Source organism: Aegilops tauschii, chromosome 2 (assembly GCF_002575655.3).
Source record: "Aegilops tauschii subsp. strangulata cultivar AL8/78 chromosome 2, Aet v6.0, whole genome shotgun sequence".
Classification (NCBI taxonomy): domain Eukaryota; kingdom Viridiplantae; phylum Streptophyta; class Magnoliopsida; order Poales; family Poaceae; genus Aegilops; species Aegilops tauschii.
In genome coordinates, this window is record NC_053036.3 from 131,713,832 (window position 1) to 131,735,457 (window position 21,626).

General features: G+C 43.6%; 1 protein-coding gene across 1 annotated transcript; it reads right to left on the bottom strand.

Annotated features, from left to right (window-relative positions):
- Positions 1-310: 310 nt before the first annotated feature.
- LOC109786491 (uncharacterized) lies at positions 311-1,063 on the bottom strand. Its single transcript, XM_020345066.4, has 3 exons — positions 933-1,063; positions 705-793; positions 311-620 (listed from the first exon to the last, which is right to left on the bottom strand). The coding sequence occupies exons 1-3, from the start codon at positions 1,047-1,049 to the stop codon at positions 467-469; spliced, it is 360 nt and encodes a 119-aa protein (XP_020200655.1). The 5' UTR covers positions 1,050-1,063; the 3' UTR covers positions 311-466.
- Positions 1,064-21,626: the final 20,563 nt, after the last annotated feature.

Below are 21,626 nucleotides of genomic sequence, written 5' to 3' on the forward strand. Positions count from 1 at the left end.
CGCTTAACGATATTTCAAAGTCGTAAAATATATGTAATGCGACGATTTTTGGCCAATAGCATATAGTAGTTGCTAATTATGTCTATCGTGTTTGATGACAATTATGAACTGTTTGGCTGCAAAAGAAAATTGCTGCTTGAATTGAAACTAAAATCATGAGAGCAAATAAAAAGACGATGATGGCTGCCGTTCGGCGATTTTGTATTTTGCGCAGAGGCCTGTCAGCCTTCAAAGTATTATGAAGCGCACTCCATATAGCCAGCGGGTCACGATTCAAATTATGGCTTGTTCAGCTCTTCTAGAGTTGCTCTTATATTTGCCCAAACCATTTATTCACTTGAGGCATGTCTGGTACATATCCATGGGACGCCTCCACGCTAATGACACAATCACTAACATATCCACACGCGACACACGTACACACAGAAGCACTGCACCCGGCCGGCCGGTTCGATGGAACCCATCATCACTTGGCGCTGAACCCTGAGAAGAAGCGGTTGATGGCAGGGAAGACCTCCGGGCGGTGCGCGCTGACGAAGCGGCGGAAGGCGTGCTGGCTGTACCTCTCGCCCTCCTCCGCGTTCTCCAGCACCGCGCTCTGCCGGTTGCTCTTGCTCACCCTAAACAAAACAAGAGAGCAAAAGAGTTAACCACATGCATGCATCGAAGTGATCCGATCGATCGGGGTGGCTTGGAGGCCTCACCTGACGTCTGGGTTGAGGAAGACGTTCCGGGTGAGCTGGAAGACGCACATCCCCGTCACCAGCGACATCGCGCCGATCAGCGGGTAAACCTGCAGCGCCAGGATCTTTAATCAACGCGTGCAAGATACAAAAACATCCTGAAGCAATACTATAGAGTACTCGTACTAATTAACAAGGCAAAACTGTGCATGACAAAATTGCATATCAGTAAAACGATCTTGCACGTACATCTGGCTTCAACCAACGGCCCATGTCGTCGCCTGGCCTAGCGTTGCGCTTCGCGATTGATCTAAACTCTGATGAAAGACGCTGCTCTTTCCTCTTCCCTGCCAATGGTTTGCCCATTGTATCCAGAGATATATATACATACATACGTGAGTGTCCAGCGAGGCGATCGAGCAGGATCAGCAGGCTGCGACGGCGTCTCGGGAGACGGATTTCTGTGGGCGACCCCGGGATCTATCGAGAAACCATGAGCGGCCTGCTGTTTTTGGAGCTCGCTCGTCAAAGGTTGAACAGTTCCCGTGTCAGGTCAGCCCGCCCGCCTCTCTCCCGCGGCCGATGGCAAGCCGGGTCAACGTTGTCGCACTACCTATGCGTCGTCATCGTATCTCTTTCGTTTCGGTCGATGGGTACGTACGTACGTACGTCGCATTTCCATAGTCAAAACTGGCGTCTTCCTGGCATTCGATGAAGACGAGAATACAGATAGGCCTGGATCGCTGAAACCATGGGAGCAAATCTGGTTTTGAACATTATTATCACACCGTGTGGCGTGATATTGCAGTTGATGCGACCAAAAAAGGTAAGGAAGGGTAGAAACCCAATTTCCCCCAATCCAGAAGGTGGTGGAAACCACTCCACCATCTGTCTAGACATACACTAGTAAGCTTGCACGTGCAACGCACGTCAAACGTTGACCAATAAGATTCACATCATTGTAAAAATAAGAAATTCTGGAAAAATAAATTAAATTGATAGACAATGTTGTGATGTCACTAAAGCGGTTCTTCCAAAAGTGAGACGTCATTGTGGTCATGTTGTTGCATATGTATTTTTAATTTGTTCGGTGTTTTGATAGGTTCTAAAGGAATAAGAGAGCTAGTTATTATTATTGAAAAGCAACCTTCCATTGTGTTCAGTATGTGGATATGCATCCCTACAATTGGTCTTAATATCATTGTATAAGCAATGGATAACTAAAATCTGAGAAAAAAGATTAAGAGATGGTTAGATCAATGGATAATTCTAGGATGAGGCTGCTAACCAAAATGCTTATGTAAACATGTAAATGGCCTTGATAAGGTATAATGAAAGTTCCGGCACTCAATTACATGTTGCAGATACACATAACTCACACTTGAATGACCGCTAAAATGAGAAACACATATTTCACATAAAAATAAAAATAGCACACCACTCATGTGCCCATACCCACACACCACTAATAAGGGCCTATACAAACCTGGGACTTGGGAAAATTTCCTCAATTTCACTTCACACTTCCCGATAAGAACAATGAAGGCATCGAAGGAGCCCTAAAAAAAATGAAGACATCGAAGAAACCGACTCCAGTGTCGAAACTATTTCTGGGTCATTACAAAAAGGAAGAAAATACTTGGGAAAAACATTAGTGATTCGCAAAAGGAGATGTGCAAACAGTAGCACACCTTTTCTGTCACACTTCAGTGCATAGCAAATTGCTTTTGATAAAAAATCATCAATCGCTTGCCATGAATCCCAACTTGATGAAGGAAATATGCCCTAGAGGCAATAATAAAGTTATTATTTATTTCCTTATATCATGATAAATGTTTATTATTCATGCTAGAATTGTATTAATCGGAAACATAATACTTGTGTGAATACATAGACAAACAGAGTGTCACTAGTATGCCTCTACTTGACTAGCTCGTTGATCAAAGATGGTTATGTTTCCTAGCCATTGACATGAGTTGTCATTTGATTAATGGGATCACATCATTAGGAGAATGATGTGATTGACTTGACCCATTCCGTTAGCTTAGCACTCGATCGTTTAGTATGTTGCTATTGCTTTCTTCATGACTTATACATGTTCCTATGACTGAGATTATGCAACTCCCGTTTACCGGAGGAACACTTTGTGTGCTACCAAGCGTCACAACGTAACTGGGTGATTATAAAGGTGCTCTACAGGTGTCTCCAAATGTACTTGTTGGGTTGGCGTATTTCAAGATTAGGATTTGTCACTCCGATTGTCGGAGAGGTATCTCTGGGCCCACTCAGTAATACACATCACTATAAGCCTTGCAAGCATTGTAACTAATGAGTTAGTTGCGGGATGATGTATTACGGAACGAGTAAAGAGACTTGCCGGTAACGAGATTGAACTAGGTATCGAGATTCCGACGATCGAATCTCGGGCAAGTAACATACCGATGACAAATGGAACAACGTATGTTGTTATGCGGTCTGACCGATAAAGATCTTCGTAGAATATGTGGGAGCCAATATGAGCATCCAGGTTCCGCTATTGGTTATTGACCGGAGAGGTGTCTCGGTCATGTCTACATAGTTCTCGAACCCGTAGGGTCCGCACGCTTAAAGTTAGATGACGGTTATATTATGAGTTTATGTGTTTTGATGTACCGAAGGAGTTCGGAGTCCCGGATGAGATCAGGGACTTGACGAGGAGTCTCGAAATGGTCGAGACGTAAAGATCGATATTTTGGACGACTATATTCGGACATCAGAAAGGTTCCGAGTGATTCGGGTATTTTTCGGAGTACTGGAGAGCTACGGGAATTCGTATTGGGCCTTAATGGGCCATACGGGAAAGGAGAGAAAGGCCCCAAAGGGTGGCCGCACCCCTCCCCATGGACTAGTCCGAATTGGACTAGGGAGGGGGGCGCCCCCTTCCTTCTTTCTCCTTCTCCCTTCCCTTTTCCTACTCCAACAAGGAAAGGAGGACTCCCCCCTTGCGCGCCCTCCTCCTAGGCCGGCGGCCTCCCCCCTTGCTCCTTTATATACGGGGGCAGGGGGGCACCCCAAAGACACAACAATTGATCATTGATCTCTTAGCCGTGTGCGGTGCCCCCCTCCACCATATTACACCTCGATAATATCGTAGCGGTGCTTAGGCGAAGCCCTACGTCGGTAGAACATCATCATTGTCACCACGCCGTCGTGCTGACGAAACTCTCCTTCAACACTCGGCTGGATCGGAGTTCGAGGGACGTCATCGAGCTGAACGTGTGCTGAACTCGGAGGTGCCGTGCGTTTGGTACTTGATCGGTCGAACCGTGAAGACGTACGACTACATCAACCGCGTTGTGTTAACGCTTCCGCTTTCGGTCTACGAGGATATGTGGACAACACTCTCCCCTCTCGTTGCTATGCATCACCATGATCTTGCGTGTGCGTAGGAAATTTTTTGAAATTACTACGTTCCCCAACAATGGTATCAGAGCCTGGTTTTATGCGTTGATGTTATATGCACGAGTAGAACACAAGTGAGTTGTGGGCGATATAAGTCATACTGCTTACCAGCATGTCATATTTTGGTTCAGCGGTATTGTGAGATGAAGCGGCCCGGACTGACATTACGCGTACGCTTACGCGAGACTGGTTTCACCGTTGCGAGCACTCGTTGCTTAAAGGTGACTGGCGGGTGTCTGTCTCTCTCACTTTAGTTGAACCGAGTGTGGCTACGCCCGGTCCTTGCGAAGGTTAAAACAGCACCAACTTGACAAACTATCGTTGTGGTTTTGATGCGTAGGTAAGAACGGTTCTTGCTAAGCCCGTAGCAGCCACGTAAAACTTGCAACAACAAAGTAGAGGACGTCTAACTTGTTTTTGCAGGGCATGTTGTGATGTGATATGGTCAAGACATGATGCTATATTTTATTGTATGAGATGATCATGTTTTGTAACCGAGTTATCGGCAACTGGCAGGAGCCATATGGTTGTCGCTTTATTGTATGCAATGCAATCGCCATGTAATTGTTTTACTTTATCACTAAGCGGTAGCGATAGTCGTAAAAGCAATAGTTGGCGAGACGACAACGATGCTACGATGGAGATCAAGGTGTCGCGCCGGTGACGATGGTGATCATGACGGTGCTTCGGAGATGGAGATCACAAGCACAAGATGATGATGGCCATATCATATCACTTATATTGATTGCATGTGATGTTTATCTTTTATGCATCTTATCCTGCTTTGATTGACGGTAGCATTATAAGATGATCTCTCACTAAAATTTCAAGATAAAAGTGTTCTCCCTGAGTATGCACCGTTGCGAAAGTTCTTCGTGCTGAGACACCACGTGATGATCGGGTGTGATAGGCTCTACGTTCAAATACAACGGGTGCAAAACAGTTGCACACGCGGAATACTCAGGTTAAACTTGACGAGCCTAGCATATGCAGATATGGCCTCGGAACACTGAGACTGAAAGGTCGAGCGTGAATCATATAGTAGATATGATCAACATAGTGATGTTCACCATTGAAAACTACTCCATTTCACGTGATGATCGGTTATGGTTTTGTTGATTTGGATCACGTGATCACTTAGAGGATTAGAGGGATGTCTATCTAAGTGGGAGTTCTTAAGTAATATGATTAATTGAACTTAAATTTATCATGAACTTAGTCCTGATAGTATTTTTGCAAATTATGTTGTAGATCAATAGCTCGCGTTGTTGCTTCCCTGTGTTTATTTTTGATATGTTCCTAGAGAAAATTATGTTGAAAGATGTTAGTAGCAAAGATGCGGATTGGATCCGTGATCTGAGGATTATCCTCATTGCTGCACAGAAGAATTATGTCCTTGATGCACCGCTAGGTGACAGACCTATTGCAGGAGCAAATGCAGACGTTATGAACGTTTGGCTAGCTCAATATGATGACTAGTTGATAGTTTAGTGCACCATGCTTAACGGCTTAGAATCAGGACTTCAAAGACGTTTTGAATGTCATGGACCATATGAGATGTTCCAGGAGTTGAAGTTAATATTTCAAGCAAATACCCGAGTTGAGAGATATGAAGTCTCCAACAAGTTCTATAGCTAAAAGATGGAGGAGAATAGCTCAAGCAGTGAGCATGTGCTCAGATTGTCTGGGTACTACAATCACTTGAATCAAGTGGGAGTTAATCTTCCAGATAAAATAGTGATTGACAGAATTCTCTAGTCACCATCACCAAGTTAGTAGAACTTCGTGATGAACTATAGTATGTAAGGGATGATTAAAGTAATTCCCGAGCTCTTCGCGATGCTGAAATCGACGAAGGTAGAAATCAAGAAAAAAACATAAAGTGTTGATGGTTGACGAGACCACTAGTTTCAAGAAAAGGGCAAAGGGAAGAAGGGGAACTTCAAGAAGAACGGCAAGCAAGTTGCTGCTCAAGTGAAGAAGCCTAAGTCTGGTCCTAAGCCTGAGACTAAGTGCTTCTACTGCAAAGGGACTGGTCACTGGAAGCGGAACTACCCCAACTATTTGGTGGATAAGAAGGATGGCAAAGTGAACAAAGGTATATTGGATATACATGTTATTGATGTGTACTTTACTAGTGTTTATAGCAACCCCTCGGTATTTGATACTGGTTCAGTTGCTAAGAGTAGTAACTCGAAACGGGAGTTGCAGAATAAACAGAGACTAGTAAAAGGCGAGGTGACGATGTGTGTTGGAAGTAGTTCCAAGATTGATATGATCATCATCGCGCACTCCCTATACTTTCGGGATTAGTGTTGAAACTAAATAAGTGTTATTTGGTGTTTGCGTTGAGCATGAATATGATTTGATCATGTTTGTTGCAATACGGTTATTCATTTAAATTAGAGAATAATTGTTGTTCTGTTTACATGAATAAAACCTTCTATGGTCATACACCCAATAAAATGGTTTGTTGGATCTCGATCGTAGTGATACACATATTCATAATAATGAAGCCAAAAGATGCAAAGTTAATAATGATAGTGCAACTTATTTGTGGCACTGCCGTTTAGGTCATATTGGTGTAAAGCGCATGAAGAAACTTCATACTGATGGGATTTTGGAATCACTTGATTATGAATCACTTGATGCTTGCGAACCGTGCCTCATGGGCAAGATGACTAAAACGCCGTTCTCCGGAACTATGGAGAGAGCAACAGATTTGTTGGAAATCATACATACAGATGTATGTGGTCCGATGAATATTGAGGCTCGTAGCAGGTATCATTATTTTCTGACCTTCACAGATGATTTGAGCATATATGGGTATATCTACTTAATGAAACAGAAGTCTGAAACATTTGAAAAGTTCATATAATTTCAGAGCGAAGCGGAAAATCATCGTAACAAGAAAATAAAGTTTCTACGATCTGATCGTGGAGAAGAGTATTTGAGTTACGAGTTTGGCCTTCAGTTAAAACAATGTGAAATAGTTTCACTACTCACGCCACCTGGAACACCACGGTGTAATGGTGTGTCCGAACATCGTAACCGTACTTTATTAGATATGGTGCGATATATGATGTCTCTTACCGATCTACCACTATCGTTTTGGGGTTATGCATTAGAGACAGCTGCATTCACGTTAAATAGGGTACCATCTAAATCCGTTGAGACGACATCTTATGAACTGTGGTTTGGCAAGAAACCAAAGTTGTCGTTTCTTAAAGTTTGGGGTTGCAATGCTTATGTGAAAAGGTTTCATCCTGATAAGCTCAAACCCAAATCGGAGAAATGTGTCTTCATAGGATACCCAAAGGAGACAGTTGGGTACACCTTCTATCACAGATCCGAAGGCAAGACATTCGTTGCTAAGAATGGATCCTTTCTAGAGAAGGAGTTTCTCTCGAAAGAAGTGAGTGGGAGGAAAGTAGAACTTGATGAGGTAACTGTACCTGCTCCCTTATTGGAAAGTAGTTCATCGCAGAAACCAGTTTCTGTGACGCCTATACCAATTAGTGAGGAAGATAATGATGATGATCATGGAACTTCAGATCAAGTTATTACTGAACCCCGTAGGTCAACCAGAGTAAGATCCGCACTAGAGTGGTACGGTAATCCTGTTCTGGAGGTTATGTTACTAGACCATGACGAACCTACGAACTATGAAGAAGCGATGGTGAGCCCAGATTCCGCAAAATGGCTTGAGGCCATGAAATCTGAGATGAGATCCATGTATGAGAACAAAGTACGGACTTTGATTGACTTGCCCAATGATCGGCGAGCCATTGAGATTAAATGGATCTTCAAGAGGAAGACGGACGCTGATAGTAGTGTTACTATCTACAAAGCTAGAATTGTCGCAAAAGGTTTTCGACAAGTTTAAGGTGTTGACTACGATGAGAGTTTCTCACTCGTATCTATGCTTAAGTCTGTCCGAATCATGTTAGCAATTGCCGCATTTTATGAAATCTGGCAAATGGATAAACAAAACTGCATTCCGTAATGGATTTATTAAAGAAGAGTTGTATATGATGCAACCAGAAGGTTTTGTCAATCCTAAAGGTGCTAACAAAAATATGCAAGCTCCAGCGATCCATCTATGGACTGGTGCAAGTATCTCGGAGTTGGAATATACGCTTTGATAAGTTGATCAAAGCATATAGTTTTATACAGACTTGCAGTGAAGCCTGTATTTACAAGAAAGTGAGTGGGAGCTCTGTAGCATTTCTGATATTATATGTGGATGACATATTGCTGATTGGAAATGATATAGAATTTCTGGATAGCATAAAGGGATACTTGAATAAGAGTTTTTCAAAGAAAGACCTCGGTGAAGCTACTTACATATTGAGCATCAAGATCTATAGAGATAGATCAAGACGCTTGATAAGTTTTTTCAATGAGTACATACCTTAACAAGATTTTGAAGTAGTTCAAAATGGAGCAGTCAAAGAAAGAGATCTTTCCTGTGTTACAAGGTGTGAAATTGAGTAAGACTCAAAACCCGACCACGGCAGAAGATAGAAAAAGAATGAAAGCCATTCCCTATGCCTCGGCCATAGGTTCTATAAAGTATGCCAGGCTGTGTACCAGATCTATTGTATACCCTACACTGATTTTGGCAAGGGAGTACAATAGTGATCTAGGAGTAGATCACTGGACAGCGGTCAAAATTATCCTTACTGGAATAAGGATATGTTTCTCGATTATGGAAGTGACAAAAGGTTCGTCGTAAAGGATTACGTCGATGCAAGTTTTGACACTAATCTAGATGACTCTAAGTCTCGGTCTAGATACATATTGAAAGTGGGAGCAATTAGCTAGAGTAGCTCCGTGCAGAGCATTGCAGACATAGAAATTTGCAAAATACTTACGGATCTGAATGTGACAGACCCGTTGACTAAAATTATCTCACAATCAAAACATGATCACACCTTAGTACTCTTTGGGTGTTAATCACATAGCGATGTGAACTAGATTATTGACTCTAGTAAACCCTTTGGGTGTTGGTCACATGACAATGTGAACTATGGGTGTTAATCACATGGTGATGTGAATTATTGATGTTAAATCACATGGCGATGTGAACTAGATTATTGACTCTAGTGCAAGTGGGAGACTGAAGGAAATATGCCCTAGAGGCAATAATAAAGTTATTATTTATTTCCTTATATCATGATAAATGTTTATTATTCATGCTAGAATTGTATTAATCGGAAACATAATACTTGTGTGAATACATAGACAAACAGAGTGTCACTAGTATGCCTCTACTTGACTAGCTCGTTGATCAAAGATGGTTATGTTTCCTAGCCATTGACATGAGTTGTCATTTGATTAATGGGATCACATCATTAGGAGAATGATGTGATTGACTTGACCCATTCCGTTAGCTTAGCACTCGATCGTTTAGTATGTTGCTATTGCTTTCTTCATGACTTATACATGTTCCTATGACTATGAGATTATGCAACTCCCGTTTACCGGAGGAACACTTTGTGTGCTACCAAACGTCACAACGTAACTGGGTGATTATAAAGGTGCTCTACAGGTGTCTCCAAAGGTACTTGTTGGGTTGGCGTATTTCAAGATTAGGATTTGTCACTCCTATTGTCGGAGAGGTATCTCTGGGCCCACTCAGTAATACACATCACTATAAGCCTTGCAAGCATTGTAACTAATGAGTTAGTTGCGGGATGATGTATTACGGAATGAGTAAAGAGACTTGCCGGTAACGATATTGAACTAGGTATCGAGATACCAACGATCGAATCTCGGGCAAGTAACATACCGATGACAAAGGGAACAACGTATGCTGTTATGCGGTCTGACCGATAAAGATCTTCGTAGAATATGTGGGAGCCAATATGAGCATCCAGGTTCCGCTATTGGTTATTGACCGGAGAGGTGTCTCGGTCATGTCTACATAGTTCTCGAACCCGTAGGGTCCGCACGCTTAAAGTTAGATGACGGTTATATTATGAGTTTATGTGTTTTGATGTACCGAAGGAGTTCGGAGTCCCGGATGAGATCAGGGACTTGACGAGGAGTCTCGAAATGGTCGAGACGTAAAGATCGATATTTTGGACGACTATATTCGGACATCGGAAAGGTTCCGAGTGATTCGGGTATTTTTCGGAGTACCGGAGAGTTACAGGAATTCGTATTGGGCCTTAATGGGCCATACGGGAAAGGAGAGAAAGGCCCCAAAGGGTGGCCGCACCCATCCCCATGGACTAGTCCAAATTGGACTAGGGAGGGGGGGCGCCCCCTTCCTTCTTTCTCCTTCTCCCTTCCCTTTTCCTACTCCAACCGGGAGTAGGACTCCCCCCTTGGCGCGCCCTCCTCCTAGGCCGGGGGCCTCCCCCTTGCTCCTTTATATACGGGAGCAGGGGGCACCCCAAAGACACAACAATTGATCATTGATCTCTTAGCCGTGTGCGGTGCCCCCCTCCACCATATTACACCTCGATAATATCGTAGCGGTGCTTAGGCGAAGCCCTGCGTCGGTAGAACATCATCATTGTCACCACGCCGTCGTGCTGACGAAACTCTCCTTCAACACTCGGCTGGATCGGAGTTCGAGGGACGTCATCGAGCTGAACGTGTGCTGAACTCGGAGGTGCCGTGCGTTCGGTACTTGATCGGTCGAATCATGAAGACGTACGACTACATCAACCGCGTTGTGTTAACGCTTCCGCTTTCGGTCTACGAGGGTACGTGCACAACACTCTCCCCTCTCGTTGCTATGCATCACCATGATCTTGCGTGTGCGTAGGAATTTTTTTGAAATTACTACGTTCCCCAACACTTGATCCCGCAGTATTTGTCTCCATGTGATCGTCAAAAAGAAAAGATAATTGCCCATGCATTGCTACAGGAAAAATCCCAATTGATGTGTATTTTCTATCAGGAAATTGCTTTTAAAACAAAGTAAGACATGCTAAATGCTTTGAAAGTGCGTTAAGTCGACTAGAGGGGGTGTGAATAGGCGATTTTTATGAATTCTTCACTGAGGAATTTCAGGGTGAGGAAATTCCTTAGCGAAGAACTACTTGCAGCGGAAAAGTACTCAGATGCAAACATAACATAACATAAGCATGGTCATCATGATGAAATGAAAAAAAGACACAGAGTACAGGAAGCGTAAGCACAGGATAAAACAGGATGAAGACAAACAGACTGAAGAAATTGAGAAAGTCTTCAGTCAAAGTCTTCAAACAGATATGAACAAGCACACATCACAGTAATGAGGAAATTGAAGAGTTGAGGAAATAGAACCGGTAGGCTTGGTGAAGATAATGATTTGGTAGACCAGTTCCAACTGCTGTGACAGTTGTACGTCTGGTTGGAGTGGCTAGGTATTTAAACCCGAGGACACACAGTCCCGGACACACAGTCCTCATCGTATTTTCCTTGAACTAAGGTCACACAGACCTCGTCCAATCACTCGTGGTAAGTCTTCAGGTGACTTCCAAACCTTCACAAACTCGGTCAGTCGGCGATCCACAATTTCCTCTTGGATGCTCAGACCATGACGCCTAACCATCTGGAAGATGCACAGTCTTCAAAGGAAACAAGCGTCGGATCCACGCAGGATCAATCTCTTCAGTGATGCTCAATCACTTTGGGTTTGTAGGTGTTTGGGTTTGGGGTTTTCCTCACTTGATGATTTTCGCTCAAAGTCCTCGGAGGATGGGATGCTCTCAAATGACAAGTGTCAGTTTCTCGCGGAGCAGCCAACCAGCTAGTGGTTGTAGGGGGCGGCTATTTATAGCCTAGGGAGCAGCCCGACATGATAAGACATAAATGTCCTTCAATGATATGACCGTTAGGTGGGAAGATATTTGGGACAGCTGGCGCGTAGCACAGCAACGGCCGGAAATTTGACTATCAAATTCCTCAGGGCTATCATGTTTCTCACTTGTAGGCAATCCGCACTGGAGAATTCCTAACTCCTCAGTCAGAACAAATTCCTCAGAGACCAGAAGAACTACGTCTCTGTCACTGAAGAAATTGACTGAACTGTATGAGATTTCCAATGGCTTCACTCGAAGGGATTGGTAAGTGTAGGATTTTGAGTTGAGCATCACTTGGAAATTTTTCCTTAGTATTTCCTCGACCCCCTTTAACAGTACGGTGTTTCCTATGACTCAAGAAAGAGAAAATGAAACTACGAAAACAAAAGTCTTCACGCTTCATTTTCCTCGAATGAATACCAAGTCTTCAAGGTTACACTAATTTCTTCATTTTCAAAGTCTTCAGAAAGTCTTCAGAAATCCAAAGTCTTCAGTCGAAGATATTCATTTTTAGGCGTCGACTTTCTCTGTAAATACCAAACTCCTCATAGACTTATAGACCTGTGTACACTCACAAACACATTAGTCCTTAACCTATAAGTCTTCAATACACCAAAATCACTAAGGGGCACTAGATGCACTTACAATCTCCCCCTTTTTGGTGATTGATGACAATATAGGTTAAGTTTTCAACGGGGATAAAACATATGAAGTGTAACTACTAATATTGAGGAATTTGATTGCAAGATATAGAAGAACTCCCCCTGAAGATGTGCATAGTGAGGAATTTGCTTTTGAAGCAATGCACACTTGAAGAGTAGAATCATGGAGATCTCCCCCTATATATTGTAAATCATACACGCATTTAACATATGATATGAAGAATTTGAAATGCATGATGAAATATGGTGATTGATGCAATTCAACATGCGTGCATTAACATTAATGAGGAATAAGCATGCAGAAGAACACAGCAAAAGTATCAGACCACCATAGGGATTAAGTTTACAACTCGATCCAACAAAGTCATCAAAAGAAAGAGAGTTGTAACTTAGCAAAAAAAATGCCCATATATGTAAACCCACTTGAAGACTAACTCAAATTTCTCCCCCTTTGTCATCGAATAACCAAAAGGATCGAAAAGTGAGGACTAACGCCCCTGAAGAATATCATGTTGAAGGAGGACCGCCAACGTTGTTGGGGTCGGTTGTTGTAGTAGGGCCTGCCGCAGTGTCGTCCAAATCTTCATGCTCATCCGTCTCGCGTGAAGAAGAATATGAAGGAAATATGCCCTAGAGGCAATAATAAAGTTATTATTTATTTCCTTATATCATGATAAATGTTTATTATTCATTCTAGAATTGTATTAACCAGAAACATAATACATGTGTGAATACATAGACAAACAGTGTCACTAGTATGCCTCTACTTGACTAGCTCGTTAATCAAAGATGGTTATGTTTCCTAACCATAGACATGAGTTGTCATTTGATTAACGGGATCACATCATTAGGAGAATGATGTGATTGACTTGACCCATTCCGTTAGCTTATCACTTGATCGTTTAGTATGTTGCTATTGCTTTCTTCATGACTTATACATGTTCCTATGACTATGAGATTATGCAACTCCCGTTTACCAGAGGAACACTTTGTGTGCTACCAAACGTCACAACGTAACTGGGTGATTATAAAGGTGCTCTACAGGTGTCTCCGAAGGTACTTGTTGGGTTGGCGTATTTCGAGATTAGGATTTGTCACTCCGATTGTCAGAGAGGTATCTCTGGGCCCACTCGGTAATGCACATCACTATAAGCCTTGCAAGCATTGCAACTAATGAGTTAATTGCGGGATGATGTATTACGGAACGAGTAAAGAGACTTTCCGGTAACGAGATTGAACTAGGTATTGAGATACTGACGATGGCAAGTAACATACCGATGACAAAGGGAACAACGTATGTTGTTATGCGGTTTGACCCATAAAGATCTTCGTAGAATATGTGGGAGCCAATATGAGCATCCAGGTTCCGCCATTGGTTATTGTCCGGAGACGTGTCTCGGTCATGTCTACATAGTTGTCGAACCCGTAGGGTCCGCACGCTTAAAGTTCGATGACGGTTATATTATGAGTTTATGTGTTTTGATGTACCGAAGGTAGTTCGGAGTCCCGGATTTGATCACGGACATGACGAGGAGTCTCGAAATTCGAGACATGAAGATTGATATATTGGACGACTATATTCGGACACCGGAATGGTTCTGGGGGTTATTGGATATATACCGGAGTACCGGGGGGTTACCCGGAGGTTATTGGGCCTCATGGGCCCAAGTGGTGGAAGAGGAGAGGCGGCCAAGGGGCAGCCGCCCCCCCCCCCAGTCCGAATTGGACAAGGAGGGGGACGGCGCCCCCTTTCCTTTCCCCCTCTCTCTCCTTCCCTCTCCTCTCCTACTCCAACATGGAAGGGGGGAGTCCTACTCCCGGTGGGAGTAGGACTCCTCATGGGGCGCGCCAAGGGTGGCCGGCCCCTCCCCCTCCTCCACTCCTTTATATACGGGGAGGGAGGCACCCCCTAGAGACACAACAATTGATCCCTTGGATCTCTTAGCCGTGTGCGGTGCCCCCCTCCATCATAATCCACCCGGTCATATCGTAGCGGTGCTTAGGCGAAGCCCTGCATCGGTAGAACATCATCATCGTCACCACGCCGTCGTGCTGACGGAACTCTCCCTCAAAGCTCGGCTGGATCGGAGTTCGAGGGATGTCATCGAATTGAACGTGTGCTGAACTCGGAGGTGCCGTGCGTTTGGTACTTGATCGGTCGGACCGTGAAGACGTACGACTACATCAACCACGTTGTGCTAACGCTTCCACTTTCGGTCTACGAGGGTACGTGGACACACTCTCCCCTTTCGTTTTTATGCATCACCATGATCTTGCGTGTGCATAGGAAATATTTTGAAATTACTACGTTCCCCATCAGTGGCATCCGAGACAGGTTTTATGCGTTGATGTTATATGCACGAGTAGAACACAAGTGAGTTGTGGGCGATACAAGTCATACTGCTTACCAGCATGTCACACTTTGGTTCGGCGGTATTGTTGGATGAAGCGGCCCGGACCGACGTTACGCGTACGCTTACGCGAGACTGGTTCTACCGACGTGCTTTGCACACAGGTGGCTGGCGGGTGTCAGTTTCTCCAACTTTAGTTGAACCGAGTGTGGCTACGCCCGGTCCTTGAGAAGGTTAAAACATCACTAACTTGACGAACTATCATTGTGGTTTTGATGCGTAGGTAAGAACGGTTCTTGCTCAGCCCGTAGCAGCCACGTAAAACTTGCAACAACAAAGTAGAGGATGTCTAACTTGTTTTTGCAGGGCATGTTGTGATGTGATATGGTCAAGGCATGATGCTATATTTTATTGTATGAGATGATCATGTTTTGTAACCGAGGTATCGGCAACTGGCAGGAGCCATATGGTTGTCGCTTTATTGTATGCAATGCAATCGCCCTGTAATTGCTTTAGTTTATCACTAAGCGGTAGCGATAGTCGTAGAAGCAATAGTTGGCGATACGACAACGATGCTACGATGGAGATCAAGGTGTCGCGCCGGTGACGATGGTGATCATGACGGTGCTTCGAAGATGGAGATCACAAGCACAAGATGATGATGGCCATATCATATCACTTATATTGATGGCATGTGATGTTTATCTTTTATGCATCTTATTTTGCTTTGATTGACGATAGCATTATAAGATGATCTCTCACTAAATTTCAAGATAAAAGTGTTCTCCCTGAGTATGCACCGTTGCCAAAGTTCGTCGTGCCCAGACACCACGTGATGATCGGGTGTGATAAGCTCTACGTCCATCTACAACGGGTGCAAGCCAGTTTTGCACACGCAGAATACTCAGGTTAAACTTGACGAGCCTAGCATATGCAGATATGGCCTCGGAACACTGAGACCGAAAGGTCGAGCGTGAATCATATAGTAGATATGATCAACATAGTGATGTTCACCATTGAAAACTACTCCATTTCACGCGATGATCGGTTATGGTTTAGTTGATTTGGATCACATGATCACTTAGATGATTAGAGGGATGTCTATCTAAGTGGGAGTTATTAAGTAATATGAGTAATTGAACTTAAATTTATCATGAACTTAGTACCTGATAGTATTTTGCATGTCTATGTTTGTTGTAGATAGATAGCTCGTGTTGTTGTTCCGTTGAATTTTAATGTGTTCCTTAGAAAGCAAAGTTGAAAGATGATGGTAGCAATTACACGGACTGGGTCCGTAATTTGAGGATTATCCTCATTGCTGCACAGAAGAATTACGTCCTGGAAGCACCGCTAGGTGCCAAACCTGCTGCAGGAGCAACACCAGATGTTATGAACGTCTGGCAGAGCAAAGCTGATGACTACTCGATAGTTCAGGGTGCCATGCTTTACGGCTTAGAACCGGGACTTCAACGACGTTTTGAACGTCATGGAGCATATGAGATGTTCCAGGAGTTGAAGTTAATATTTCAAGCAAATGCCCGGATTGAGAGATATGAAGTCTCCAATAAGTTCTACAGCTGCAAGATGTAGGAGAATAGTTCTGTCAGTGAGCATATACTCAGAATGTCTGGGTATAACAATCACTTGATTCAACTGGGAGTTAATCTTCCGGATGATAGCGTCATTGACAGAATTCTTCAATCACTGCCACCAAGCTACAAGAGCTTCGTGATGAACTATAACATGCAACGGATGGATAAGACGATTCCCGAGCTCTTCGCAATGCTAAAGGCTGCGGAGGTAGAAATCAAGAAGGAGCATCAAGTGTTGATGGTCAATAAGACCACCAGTTTCAAGAAAAAGGGCAAAGGGAAGAAGGGTAACTTCAAATAGCAAACAAGTTGCTGCTCAAGAGAAAAAACCCAAATCTGGACCTAAGCCTGAGACTGAGTGCTTCTACTACAAGCAGACTGGTCACTGGAAGCGGAACTGCCCCAAGTATTTGGCGGATAAGAAGGATGGCAAGGTGAACAAAGGTATATGTGATATACATGTTATTGATGTGTACCTTACGAGAGCTCGCAGTACCACCTGGGTATTTGATACTGGTTCTGTTGCTAATATTTGCAACTCGAAACAGGGACTACGGATTAAGCAGACATTGGCTAAGGACGAGGTGACGATGCGCGTGGGAAACGGTTCCAAAGTCGATGTGATCGCCGTCGGCACGCTACCTCTACATCTACCTTCGGGATTAGTATTAGACCTAAATAATTGTTATTTGGTGCCTGCGTTGAGCATGAACATTATATCTGGATCTTGTTTGATGCGAGACGGTTATTCATTTAAATCAAAGAATAATGGTTGTTCTATTTATATGAGTAATATCTTTTATGGTCATGCACCCTTGAAGAGTGGTCTATTTTTGATGAATCTCGATAGTAGTGATACACATATTCATAATGTTGAAGCCAAAAGATGCAGAGTTGATAATGATAGTGCAACTTATTTGTGGCACTGCCGTTTGGGTCATATTGGTGTAAAGCGCATGAAGAAAATCCATACTGATGGACTTTTGGAATCACTTGATTATGAATCACTTGGTACTTGCGAACCATGACTCATGGGCAAGATGACTAAAACGCCGTTCTCCGGAACTATAGAGCGAGCAACTGATTTATTGGAGATCATACATACTGATGTATGTGGTCCAATGAATGTTGAGGCTCGCGGCGGGTATCGTTATTTTCTCACCTTCACAGATGATTTAAGCAGATATGGGTATATCTACTTAATGAAACATAAGTCTGAAACATTTGAAAAGTTCAAAGAATTTCAGAGTGAAGTTGAAAATCATCGTAACAAGAAAATAAAGTTTCTACGATCTGATCGTGGAGGAGAATATTTGAGTTATGAGTTTGGTCTACATTTGAAACAATGCGGAATAGTTCCGCAACTCACGCCACCCGGAACACCACAGCGTAATGGTGTGTCCGAACGTCGTAATCATACTTTACTAGATATGGTGCGATCTATGATGTCTCTTACTGATTTACCGCTATCGTTTTGGGGTTATGCTTTAGAGACGGCCGCATTCACGTTAAATAGGGCACCATCAAAATCTGTTGAGACGACGCCTTATGAACTGTGGTTTGGCAAGAAACCAAAGTTGTTGTTTCTTAAAGTTTGGGGCTGCGATGCTCATGTGAAAAAGCTTCAACCTGATAAGCTCGAACCCAAATCGGAAAATGTGTCTTCATAGGATACCCAAAGGAAACTGTTGGGTACACCTTCTATCACAGATCCGAAGGCAAGACATTCGTTGCAAAGAATGGATCCTTTCTAGAGAAGGAGTTTCTCTCGAGAGAAGTGAGTGGGAGGAAAGTAGAATTTGATGAGGTAACTGTACCTGCTCCCTTATTGGAAAGTAGTTCATCACAGGAACCGGTTCCTGTGACGTCTATACCAATTAATGAGGAAGTTAATGATGATGATCATGAAACTTCAGATCAAGTTGTTACTGAACCTCGTAGGTCAACCAGAGTAAGATCCGCACCAGAGTGGTACGGTAATCCTGTTCTGGACGTTATGTTACTAGACCATGACGAACCTACGAACTATGAAGAAGCGATGGTGAGCCCAGATTCCGCAAAATGGCTTGAGCCCGTGAAATCTGAGATGGGATCCATGTATGAGAACAAAGTGTGGACTTTGGTTGACTTGCCCGATGATCGGCAGGCCATCGAGAATAAATGGATCTTCAAGAAGAAGACTGACGCTGATGGTAATGTTACTGTCTATAAAGCTCGACTTGTTGCAAAAGGTTTTCGACAAGTTCAAGGGGTTGACTACGATGAGACTTTCTCATCCGTAGCGATGCTTAAGTCTATCCGAATCATGTTAGCAATTGCCGCATTTTATGATTATGAAATTTGGCAAATGGATGTCAAAACTGCATTCCTGAATGGATTTCTGGAAGAAGAGTTGTATATGATGCAACCGGAAGGTTTTGTCGATCCAAAGGGAGCTAACAAAGTGTGCAAGCTCCAGCGATCCATTTATGGACTGGTGCAAGCCTCTCGGAGTTGGAATAAATGTTTTAATAGTGTGATCAAAGCATATGGTTTTATACAGACTTTTGGAGAAGCCTGTATTTACAAGAAAGTGAGTGGGAGCTCTGTAGCATTTCTGATATTATATGTGGATGACATATTGTTGATCGGAAATGATATAGAATTTCTGGATAGCATAAAGGGATATTTGAATAAGAGTTTTTCAATGAAGGACCTCAGTGAAGCTGCTTATATATTGGGCATCAAGATCTATAGAGATAGATCAAGACGCTTAATAGGACTTTCACAAAGCACATACCTTGACAAAGTTTCGAAGAAGTTCAAAATGGATCAAGCAAAGAAAGGGTTCTTGCCTGTGTTACAAGGTGTGAAGTTGAGTAAGACTCAATGCCCGGCCACTGCAGAAGATAGAGAGAAAATGAAAGATGTTCCCTATGCTTCAGCCATAGGCTCTATCATGTATGCAATGCTGTGTACCAGACCTGATGTGTGCCTTGCTATTAGTTTAGCAGGGAGGTACCAAAGTAATCCAGGAGTGGATCACTGGACATCGGTCAAGAACATCCTGAAATACTTGAGAAGGACTAAGGATATGTTTCTCATTTATGGAGGTGACAAAGAGCTCGTCGTAAATGGTTACGACGATGCAAGCTTTGACACTGATCCGGACGATTCTAAATCTCAAACCGGATACGTGTTTATATTGAACGGTGGAGCTGTCAGTTGGTGCAGTTCTAAACAAAGCGTCGTAGCGGGATCTACATGTGAAGCGGAGTGCATAGCTGCTTCGGAAGTAGCAAATGAAGGAGTCTGGATGAAGGAGTTCATATCCGATCTAGGTGTCATGCCTAGTGCATCGGGTCCAATGAAAATCTTTTGTGACAATACTGGTGCAATTGCTTTGGCAAAGGAATCCAGATTTCACAAAAGAACCAAGCACATCAAGAGACGCTTCAACTCCATCCGGGATCAAGTCTAGGTGGGAGACATAGAGATTTGCAAGATACATATGGATCTGAATGTTGCAGACCCGTTGACTAAGCCTCTTCCACGAGCAAAACATGATCAGCACCAAGACTCCATGGGTGTTAGAATCATTACTGTGTAATCTAGATTATTGACTCTAGTGCAAGTGGGAGACTGAAGGAAATATGCCCTAGAGGCAATAATAAAGTTATTATTTATTTCCTTATACCATGATAAATGTTTATTTTTCATGCTAGAATTGTATTAACCGGAAACATAATACATGTGTGAATACATAGACAAACAAAGCGTCACTAGTATGCCTCTACTTGACTAGCTCATTGATCAAAGATGGTTATGTTTCCTAACCATAGACATGAGTTGTCATTTGATTAACGGGATCACATCATTAGGAGAATGATGTGATTGACTTGACCCATTCCGTTAGCTTAGCACTTGATCGTTTAGTTTGTTGCTATTGCTTTCTTCATGACTTATACATGTTCCTATGACTATGAGATTATGCAACTCCCGTTTACCGGAGGAACACTTTGTGTGCTACCAAACATCACAACGTAACTGGGTGATTATAAAGGTGCTCTACAGGTGTCTCCGAAGGTACTTGTTGGGTTGGCGTATTTCGAGATTAGGATTTGTCACTCCGATTGTCGGAGAGGTATCTCTGGGCCCACTCGGTAATGCACATCACTATAAGCCTTGCAAGCATTGCAACTAATGAGTTATTTGCGGGATGATGTATTACGGAACGAGTAAAGAGACTTGCCGGTAACGAGATTGAACTAGGTATTGAGATACCGACGATCGAATCTCGGGCAAGTAACATACCGATGACAAAGGGAACAACATATGTTGTTATGCAGTTTGACCGATAAAGATCTTCGTAGAATATGTGGGAGCCAATATGAGCATCCAGGTTCCGCTATTGGTTATTGACTGGAGACGTGTCTCGGTCATGTCTACATAGTTCTCGAACCCGTAGGGTCCGCACGCTTAAAGTTCGATGACGGTTATATTATGAGTTTATGTATTTTGATGTAACGAAGGTAGTTCGGAGTCCCGGATGTGATCACGGACATGACGAGGAGTCTCGAAATGGTCGAGACATGAAGATTGATATATTGGACGACTATATTCAGACACCGGAATGGTTCCGGGGGTTATCGGATATATACCGGAGTACCGGGGGGTTACCGAAACCCCCCGGAGGTTATTGGGCCTCATGGGCCCAAGTGGTGGAAGAGGAGAGGCGGCCAAGGGGCAGCCGCGCACCCTCCCCCCCCAAGTCCGAATTGGACAAGGAGGGGGCGACGTCCCCCCTTTCCTTTCCCCCTCTCTCTCCTCCCCTCTCCTCTCCTACTCCAACATGGAAGGGGGGAGTCCTACTCCCGGTGGGAGTAGGACTCCTCATGGGGCGCGCCAAGGGTGGGCGGCCCCCTCCCCCTCCTCCACTCATTTATATACGGGGAGGGAGGCACCCCCTAGAGACACAACAATTGATCCCTTGGATCTCTTAGTCGTGTGCGGTGCCCCCCTCCACCATAATCCACCTCGGTCATATCGTAGCGGTGCTTAGGCGAAGCCCTGCGTCGGTAGAACATCATCATCGTCACCACGCCATCGTGCTGGC